At 38.1% G+C, this 10819-nt stretch overlaps 1 protein-coding gene across 1 annotated transcript in view; it reads right to left on the bottom strand.

Moving 5' to 3' along the window:
• The window catches only part of SPATA16 (spermatogenesis associated 16), a 452504-nt gene that overhangs the window by 121744 nt on the left and 319941 nt on the right, over positions 1-10819 (bottom strand). The window contains exon 8 of the mRNA XM_007948101.2: positions 6093-6240. Coding sequence (XP_007946292.2) covers positions 6093-6240 — 148 coding nt within the window. The remainder of the gene's footprint in view (positions 1-6092; positions 6241-10819) is intronic.

Raw genomic sequence — 10819 nt, 5'->3', positions numbered from 1 at the left:
GGGTTTGAACCGCCAGCCTTCTGGTTAGCAGTCAAGTGCCTTAGGCACTATGCTACCAGAGCTCTCTTATGTGGAAGAGGAGGGGGTAAATCACAGAAGGGCAGTGGTATACAAGGTTGGAGGAGGAGGTGTTCAGAGATAGATGAGAAGCTATTTGGTAAATGTGCTGGGCTAATATTGGCTCATATAGAAATACTGTGTTTTTAGATGTTACTTCTTCTTCTTCTTCTTTTAAATTTTTATTGTGATCTGGGTGAAAGTTTTCAGAGCAAATTCATTTTCCATACAGCAGTTAACATACATTTTGTTTCATGATATTGATAGTTCTCTATCCACTTCCTCCCTGTAGTTACTTCTTCCCTGTGTCCTTCCCTTCCATGCACTTCCACCTCCTGAGCTATTTCCCTATGCAAACACTGCCCTTCTGTTCTCCCATGAGTGATCACTCCGTGGAGTATATCTACCAGATGTAAATATTCACCCCATATGCCTGTCTATGGGAGCTCTGGTAGCATAGTGGCTAAGGCACTTGACTGCTAACCAGAAGGCTGGCGGTTCAAACCCACCAGCCATTCCTCGGAAGGAAGATGGGGCAATCTGCTTCTGTAGTGATACTGCCTCAGAAACCCAAGGAGGGGTCTCTATGAGTTGGGTCCAACTCGACGGCACATAACAACAATCCCTGTCTATTATTTGGCTGGAACAGGAGTGAGTTCAGTTCCAGACCTGAAGGGTAACTAGGGGCCATAGTCTCAGGGGGTCTCATCAGGCTCTATCAGATCAGCAAACCTGGTCATTTATTCTTTGATTTTGAGTTTTGTTCCACATTGTTCTCCCACTCTATCCGGAATCTCCTGCACTGATCCCCATCCATGTGGGTGACAGTGGTAGCTGGGCACCATCTAGTTCTTCTGGTCTTATGGGCATATAGGCTGAGAATTCCATGATCTACTAGTCCCTTGGACTAATTGTTGCCATGTGTCTTTGATTTTCTTCATTCTTCTTTGCTCTGGATGAGGAAAGACCCATTGCTGCATCTAGATGGCTGCTTGTAAGCTTTTAAGACCTCAGTCACTACTCACTAAAGTAGGTTGTAGAACAATGTCTTTTTGTAGTATGTTACGTCATTTGAGGTTGACTCCCCCTGCAACCATGATCCTGAGCTTGCAGGTCCAACTACTCACTCCCTCAGGGTAGCTGGCTGAGCCAAGAAGCCACTACAACCTTGCCCTTTGTCAGCTCTACTATAAACCTGGATATTCCTACAGCACCTACAAATACACATGTAGGAACATTGTCTGCCAACCTTATACATGATCATGAGCACACTCCCCCCTGCCTAGACATACCTGATCGTTCAGCCTGTTCACCCATCTATCCACCATAGATCAATGCTTGCCATCACTGACAACACAGTACTATATGTTCAAAAGGGTTCATCCTTGTTCTTCCTTGTCTGTACCTCCCATGTACCTGTCTTTGTCTTCCACTTTGTAGTGTTACTTCTGCCAGAAAATCTGTTCCTAGGTCTATATACCCTTTTATGGTTTTCTACAGGAACTCTCGTTCAGATGTACTTTAAGAGACACTTCCTCACCAAAGCTTTTTGTAACCCTCTCCCCATCTTGTTTGAGTCTATGTTATCATATCATCATTAAATTTTCCTTTTAACACAACAATTGCACAAAATTAACTGTGTAACAGTTTTTCTCCCTGCATTTTTCTATTTCTAGGAAAGCAGTGACTATATCATTTCTTCATTTATATCTCAGATCAAATGTCACCTTCTCAGCTTATTTAAAGTTGTTCTGCCCTGTCTTCCAGTTACTTACTTACTTACTTTATTTATTTATTTATTTTTTGGTAGGGTATTGATAACTGAAACTAATAACTGAAACTACCTAACATATTCATTTGTTTATGCATCTGTCTGATTTTCTTCCCACTAGAATCTAATCCCCATGATGACAGGGACTTTGTCTATCTCATTCATTGCTGTATTCTCAGAATCTGGAATAATGAATGTATGAAATACATACTCTCAATAAATTTCTGCTGATAAACACATAAACAAACAAATAATCTGTCTCAACTAAGGATCTACTTCTTGTTCTGAGTATCCTAGGATGCTAGAATATAAAGAAAGAAAAAAAGAGAAATGGCAGAGCAACATAGCAAGTTGGAGAGCAGACCAAGGCTCCTTCCAGTCTTCTGTGGAGTTGAGGGGACTTTTAAAGGAAGAACTTGAGTTCGCTGGAGGTCATAGCCAGCTTTCCAGCAGGGAGAAGGAACCTCAAAGAAAGTCAGTTTTTGGTCCAACTTGTGGAATGGGGGTGGTTGTTGTACTTCTGAAGGAGCATCTACATCAAGAGGCAGAGTGGGGAACCCATCCAGATTTCCTTGGGTCACCTAATGTGCCATATAAATTGTGTGTACCACATGTGCTGTATGCATATTAGGTCCTATCCATGTCAACAGAGCTGATTTCTAGTTGTACTAGCCATGAGATCACAGGAGTACCAGACTTAGGAGGAGGACTTCTCCTTCACATGTCCACTGTTCCCTTGTACATTGAGTACACTTGAGGTTGAAGAAAGTTGAAATCAGACCAAGAACAGAAGGAAAATCCATAAAAAGAGGAAGGAAGCTGTTGAATTTGATTAATTACTAGAGAGAGAATAAATTTTAGAAATGATTGGATGGTACTGAGTCCTCTGCAATGGGACAGGATACATTGTTAGCTCTGGAAAACCAAAGCAGAGTATGGTAAGGTAAAAAAAAAAAAAAAATAGCGAGATATGTTTGCACACATCTACTGTGACTGCTCAGTCACACACACTGCATGAATATTTGTTGAAATAATTAATTAAACAAATTGTTGGCAGGATAGAAGCTTATTAAATTTTATGTACATCACTTAGAAAGGGAGAATCTTGGTTTTAGGAAACACCAACAAAAAAGGTAGCTATTCTTCCTGGCCACATCTTTCTCTTTCTCTGTAACTGCCTGTCTCAATTACCTACTGTTTCCATAATGGAACTACCACAAATGAGTGACTTTAAAGAATAAAATTTATTTTCTAACAGTTATGTAAACAGTCTGAATTCAGGGCTTGGCTCTAGAGGGGATCCTTCTTTGTAAATTGTCCTGGGAGTTCTGTGGACTTTCCTTGGTGTTCCATGGTGTTCCTTGTTATCTCCTTTCCCCTGTATGTGTTTTTGTGTCTATGCAACATTCTTTATAACTCAAAAGTGATTAGGTTTAGGACCCTCTCTACTCTTATATGGCCTCATTAATATAATAAAAATCTTATTTCTAGACAGCATCACATATACAGGTAGAAGGGTTAGGATGTCAACATATACTTTTTTGGGAAACAATTTAATCCAAAATACTTCTAGCTACTATCTCTCATGTCTAAATGTTAAAGATAACACTTGACTTATCCTCTTCCCATACATGTGCCTTACATACCTGGGAAATTGTTGAGAAAAAAATGCCATATCTTTATCACTGCACATACAGCAAGTAATAGTGGTTTCTCCATCATTCTAGCAATGGCTTTGGGGAAGACCCTTTAGTTATTTCCAACAGAGACATATAATGCCATCAGTACAATAGGCTTTTTGCACAAAGTTCCACAAAGCAAGGAACCATACCAGTTTCAAAGAAATTTAAGATTCAAGACTGCCTTCTCTATACTCCCTCCCCTCTCCTGAAGCTATATCTTTCCTCTCTAGGTTCTCATATGTTGTCATACTCTAGCAATTAGTAATTATAAAATAATAGACACAATCATTAGTAACTTATAATTATCTTTCCTTCCAAAGTATAAGATCCTTTAGTATGAATTTTCTTGCCAACAGATCATAATTCATCTTGATAACAGGTTTGATGGAGTTACATAGACATGAATCTGGCTCATTAATGTTATTATTGTTTTTTAAACTCTCCGTGAAAATAGTGCTTCCTAAGTATTAATTAATCTTCATGATTTCCCTATGAAGTAGGTTAAATATAACTAAACTTATCCTACCAGTAGAGGAATTGGCAAACTGATAATTACCCCAATGAATCTCTATTACCAATGAATCTGAAAGTAAAAATGGAAATAGCTGAATTGGACTCACTTTTCCATGACACTAGACAGGCTTTCTTTTATATGCTTCTAGTTTTGGTGGCATAGTGCCTAAGGCATTTGACTGCTAAACAGAAGGCTGATGGTTGAAACCCACAGGCCACTCCTCAGAAGGAAGACTGGACAATTTACTTCCATAGAGATACCACTTTGGAAACCCAAGTTAGATCCGACTCCACTGCAGTGAGTTTGGTTTTTTTTTTTTTTGGTAGTCTTCTTCTACCAAAAAAAAATAAAACTAAAAACACTCAAAATAGCCAAAGAGAAATTATGAATAAACAACTAGCAGTAAATGTGAGTTCTGAGATATTTTTACCTACTTCCCTATAGAATGCTCAAAATAAGTAAATGCACATCAGTGGTCATTATGGCATGCATAGCTTTCTGCTTTTCCCTTTCTCTGCCCTAAATTCCCATTGTCTCTCAGGAATTTCTATGCCATCATCACTAGTTGATTCATCCAATATCATTTCTCTGAAGTGCTTGAAGCACTGTAGAGAAAAACCAGGAATCTATAGGACCTAAATTTAATGCTCCTGTAACATCTCTGCTCCTATCACAAGGACATAATGTAGTACAAGGGTAAAGACACAGATTTGAACCCCAGCCCTATCACCAATGATTTGTTGTGCATCTTTGGAAAAACTATTTGTTTTCTCAAGTTTCTGTTTGATTATCTCAAAATAGGAATCACTTTACATGAACTACTGGAATCTCAAAATATAATGGATCTAGAGTGTCTGGTATGTTATAAGTTATTGATAATGGTATACATTATTAATTATATGAATCACTGATTCAGCCTCTAAACCCTGAGAAAAGGAATGTGGTGACCTTGAAAGGAGGATGTATGATTGGAAGCATGTATTTAGGGATTTTGCTGAACATGATAGTCATTGTTGAGTGATTCTTAATTTGGCATCATAGATTCCGCCTAATTCAAAATAGCAACTGGCACATCCAGAAAACCAAACCTATTGCCATTGAGTCAATTCCAACTCATTACATCCCTATAGAACAGAGTAGAACTGCCCCCATTGGATTTCCAAGGCTGTAATCTTTACAGAAGCAGACTGCCACATCTTTCTCTTGTAGAGCAGCTGGTGGGTTAAAACTGCTACCCTTTCAGTTAGCAGCTGAACACTTAATCACTGAACTACTGGAAGGAAAATAGAAATAGCAGGCATTGGACAAAATTCCATCTTTAAGAGACTACTATAATCACTTATTTAACTGATGATTCCTAAGAAAAAAGATTACTATTTACCACATTTCTTTTGTTATGGACTGTATTAGTCCCCCAAAAAAGGTGCTGTAAATCCTAACCTCTGTGCTATATCCCACTCTGTGTTATAATCCCACTTGAGAATGGGTTGTCTTTGTTATGTTAACGAGGCAGAATGAGTGTGTAGAATGTATCTTGGGTCAATCTTTCTGGAGTTATAAAAGAAATTAAACAAATGAGCAGAGGGAGATGAGATAAGATAAATGCGAAGACTTGTGGAGGTCTCCACTGAAACAGAAAGCAAAAGCTGAAGAGGCAAAGACCTTCCTTTAGAGTCCACAGAGAGAGAAATCCTCCCTTAGAGTTTATACTTCTAGCCTCCCAAACTGTGAAAAATATAAATTTATTTGTTGAAACTTTCTACTTGTAGTATTTATTTTATAGCAGCACTATATACCTAAGACATTATTCCTTCCTTTTGTTAAAACTTAGAGTTCTTTGGTTCTACCATCTCTTTTCAGAATATAGAAACATGAAGGCACAAGGAATATTGTGCTAGCCATACAGAGTTAGCACTGGTTAAAACTTTAAAATAACTTCCCATTTCAAGTCACCAAATTAAAACAACATACCACTAAAAAGAAACAAACAAACCAGAAAGGACCCTGTATTTCTTTTAATGGAAATAAAATATCAGCTGATAGATAGCGTAAAGACATTGAATCTTACCTGTGTAGATATAATCCACATATGCAGGGTGAGTTTTTGTGAAAACTTCTTTTACTTTTTCTATTTTATCAGCTCTTATTTTTGTTGCAATTGGTGTGTACATCACTGAGAAAGATTCGGCTCTGGTGATAGCTTCTTCAATCATGGCCTAAGAGGAAGTAAACAACCCGTTTGGCATCAATAACAGTATATGACTTCTTAAGAATGTATAAAATATAATTACATTTATGGATGATTTAAAAATTTATATACTGTATAGCAAAGATAACATAATTTGAATATTCATTAGAAAGAAATTTTAATTAGTTCTGGAAATATTATTTCATATTAAGAAAACCAATTAAATGAAGAAAATTTGTAAACAGCCTTCTCCAAACTGAGCTTGCTTTAAGATAAAAATAAAAATTCTATTTTCTAAGGTGTCATTTTTTACTTGATTTTAAAAATCAAATTCTGAAGTCTAACATTGTAATTAATTTACCCATGCACAGGCATTGGTGAGTAATTTGTACAGAGGAAACTTTCTTTAAAAGGCCTAGTTGAAATATCTAGATATAAGTATTTTCTATAAATAACATGACAAGCTAGACAAGCTACATTTTTTTCCCTTTTTCTTCCAATACCTGGGAAATATTTTCTAGAATAAGAAAAATCCCTCTCAACTTCCTCCCAGCAAAGCTTCCCTTCCTACCAGATCATAAAAGCAATTTAAAATGAATTCAGCTATTTAAGAATTTCTTTAAATTATCTTTGCTCACGTAACATTCTTGATAATGCCTTGCCATCACCTGGAGCTTCCTGCTTTAAATAGGGCCATTATGATTTGTAACAGACCACAAAGTTACGTGAAGTTTCAAAAGGACTTTGTTCCTTTCCTACAACTTTTCCTTCTAATGAGATATGAGTGTTGAATAAAAATGAGAAGATCTATAGTTACCTCTATATTTTTCTCTGAAAACAGCATAAAAGCATATTATTTTTAAAAAAATCCATATGTCTTTATAGGAATAAAATTTCTCCCTGACAGGTAATCAATAAGGAAAAATAATATTTTTGAGTTTTCCAACAGAGAAAAGAAGTCATTTAACAAATAACAAATTATATTACCTGCACAATATCTTCTAAATGAGTTTCCTATTTATATTAAAAGCATTAACAAGTTGCGTGTACACTGAGAAGCCTAACTGAACTTGTTCATTTTCTTCTACTCCAGTCCTCAGTGACTTCAAATGGCCTCAGTGATCATCTATGTTGTCTGTAAAACACTGGCATTGCAAAGGCCCTTCTTTCTCTGGGACTAGCATTAGAGGAGTATGTAAATATGAGCCTGTGTGTGTGTGGGGGGGGCAAATTTCTGACTGAATAACAGACTTTACCATGCCTACAACACTGTACTTTCCATGTTGAAGGGACTGCAAGGAGAACAAAGAATATAGTAGTAAGACCAAACCCAGAATATAGCTGTAAGACCAAACCCACAACCAGCACTAAGATGCAATTAACAGTGGATTATGAGTGCACAGCAAGGTCTGGATGCTGAGGCCTGCCTGTGAGCTTTGAAGGATGAAAAAGGCTATTGCAGTTGGCAGGCCTGGAATTTAGAGATGTGGATCAACAACTCAAATAAGGTGTTTAAGCATCAGGTACTGGTCCTCTGACAAAAATAAAGATCAAGATTTACAGCCTTGGAAATTCTATGGGGCAGATCTACTGTGTCCTATAGGATTACTATGAGTCAGAATCGACTTGACAGTAGTAGATTTTACTAAATCAGAGAAATAATTTCTTTACTTTGGAGCTTACCCATGGTCCCTGCTGGAATGAGTCAGGTGAAGACTGGAGTAGAGTAAGCACATAAGTAGTAGCCCCTAGATACCTGTAGAATGATGTGCTGAGTAGGAAAGCTGTTTCAGACCTCAAGGCCTAAAAGTCATGATCTAAGGTCATAATCAGCTCTAAGGTCATGATCTGACATTACTTCCTTTTTTAATCTCTTAGTTCCTAATACTTAATAACTTTTCTAATGGCCCCAATGAATATCTTGGCAGAGGGTATTTTGCTTTAAAATGTAGACCAAAAATTTTAGTGAAGGTACTTGAACCTTCAGTTTGCTTCCAGAAAGATATTAGCAGCATCCTAGCCAGGCCAGGATGGAAGAAAACACTCTCTTCAGCTTTTTTCTTTTCCAACTGCTGGCAGCATTTGTGGCTGCTGGCAGTGGTGCTTTCCGAAGCCATCTCACAGAGGGGATGGTAAGAAGAGTGCCCAAGAGCCTAACTAGCTTCTCTGCAAGTGGCAGAAGTGTGGTTTTCACGTGGCAGCTTGATCTGCTTGTTTAGGAATCTGTGCTCTTGGCTTTATGATCATTTCTTTTGAGCATTCAGGGAAGGTATTTGCAGTAGAGCATCCGCCTCCTCTCCTACTTACACCAATAGAGATGGGGTTTTTTGTGGCTTCTCTACTTTTTCATGAATAAGGAAGTGAATTAGTGAGCAGGTCATTTATGTGTGAATAAGAATTAAATTGTCCACGGAGAAGTTTTCTCAAAGGAGATTATTACGTTCCAAGAAGAAATATTCCAACATGCTGTAGAAATGAGAATGTCTTTGTTATGTTACTGAGGCAGAATCAGTGTGTAGAATGTATCTCGAGTGAATCTTTTTTGAGTTATAAAAGAAATTAAACAAAGGAGCAGAGGAGAAATGGGATAAGATAAATGCCAAGACATGTGGAGGTCTTCATGGAACCAGAAAGTAGCAACTGAAGAGGCAAAGACCTTCCTTTAGAGTCGACAGAGAGAGAAATCCTCCCTTAGAGTTTACACTTCTAGCCCAGATCTGGAAACAATCTGCAGTGTTTTAATGTACTTGTTTTTTGTTCTTCTAGATAAAGGCAATATTGAAGGTTCGGACCTATCTCATAATGCTCTTATAAAGGAATGGAGTGAATTATCACTTCCAATTATCACTTTGGCCTCCCTGCCCTTTTTGCAGTTACATAAGCATTATCCATTATTAGATAATTCATTATGGTAGTTATATTTGTGTGTCAATTTGGCTGGGCCTGGTTGAGTGGCTGCACAGCTGGTGGTAGTTAATCCCCAAGAGGAGACTGGCAATCAACTCCATGGTGGGATCTACCATAAGCATCTGGGTAGCTGCCTTTGGGTGTGTGGTCTGCTTCCTGTATATAAGGAGAAGCCTTTGGGAATGGTCTCTAGCCTATGGCACGCTTGGACCCTGCATGTAGCCATGTTGTTGCTCAGTAGTCTGCCATGCTCTGCTGACCTTGGGACTTGCAATGGACTTGAATTACTGGCCTGCCATGTGGTCTGGTAACATCGGGACTGTGCCTTTTTACTTGTCAACCTTGGGGCTTCCAGCTTCAGCAGCCAGCAGCTGTTTGAGTGAAGAAATGCCTCTAGCTCCAGTAGGCCGGGAGCAGGAGGCAGAGCTGGACCCCAAGGTTGAGGGCCTTTCACCCAGCCCGTAGAGCCTGGCACTTTGAACTTGGACTTAAAGCCTCCAAATTGTAAGAATAAACTCCTGTTTGTTAAGGCCATCCCATTTGTGGTATAATTCTTGTCAGAGCAGCACTAGGTAACAAGAACACTCATTAATGAAAAAATCTAGAACAGATTCTACTTTATTAAAATAGCAAGGATTTGTGATTGCTTTCGTTTAGACACCAAAATATCAGATACTGCTTTGTGACAACAATAATTTGTGATTTAAAGCTGTCCTTGAATTGCATAGAGTCTAACATGTTCTAATATGTACAAGTTGAAAAAAATTATAGTGAAGGCTTTTTAAAACTAGAGTATTTTGTACTAATTATAGACATTATTATATAAAAAATATCTTATTAAATTTACTTTTCATTGCTAGTTAAAAAATTTTCTTGGGCTTCAAAATAAATAGAGCAAGAGACCAGAAGAGATTTCTAGCTGATGAAAATTTGTACAAAAAATGGAAGTAGAGTTCAAATGTTATTATATTTTTTAAAATTTTAGCACAAATATTCTGCAATCAAATGCTTCTTTCCTAATTTTGAGTCCCCCTGATGTCAAGAAATGGCAAACTGAATGTGACAGAGAATGGGGACAACAATCAGTACACTTATTCTATTGTTAAATGTGCATTGCTGTTACTCAAAAGGAAGCTTGGAAATTAAGTATGTACATTTAGGGGTTCTAATGACTTCTATTGTTACTTTCATTTATATCAAATTGTAAAGCTTATATATATATATATAGTACTGCAGTGCAGTAAATGAATTAGTATGGCTTTTCTACCCGTAAGTCATTGTAAACTCAGTGGTGGAATGAGCAACTGAGGAGCTCCTGATTGTAAATGTTATCCACCTGGGTTATTTCGGTTGGGTGTGGCACAACACAATGTTATGGGAGGTTCTTTCTCAGGTGCTTAGAGTTCTGATACTATGATTGGCTAGTTTGGCCACTCTGCCAAGCTCAAAAGGAGGCCTCCTAGAGGCAGAACTCTCTCTGACTGCTGGTTGAGGAAGATGTACTGCTGAAAGAGACACGTGCTCCTGAGACACGTGTTGCTGGGAAAGAGACGCAAGAGACATGCATTGCTGAGTGAGACACTGAGGGACCAGCACTGCTGGGAAAAAGACTGTGAGAGACTGTTGGCTGAGGGACGGTGGGCTGGGAGAGAGACCTAGCATTTTTCCTGAACTTGAATTGTAGCCTGTGGTGCTTCCCT

This window comes from Orycteropus afer, unplaced genomic scaffold (genome assembly GCF_000298275.1).
Source record: "Orycteropus afer afer isolate SDZICR_OR568_19922 unplaced genomic scaffold, OryAfe1.0 scaffold00202, whole genome shotgun sequence".
NCBI lineage: Eukaryota > Metazoa > Chordata > Mammalia > Tubulidentata > Orycteropodidae > Orycteropus > Orycteropus afer.
The sequence above is the reverse complement of the archived record's forward strand: the minus strand, read 5'-3'. Positions and strand labels throughout refer to the sequence as shown.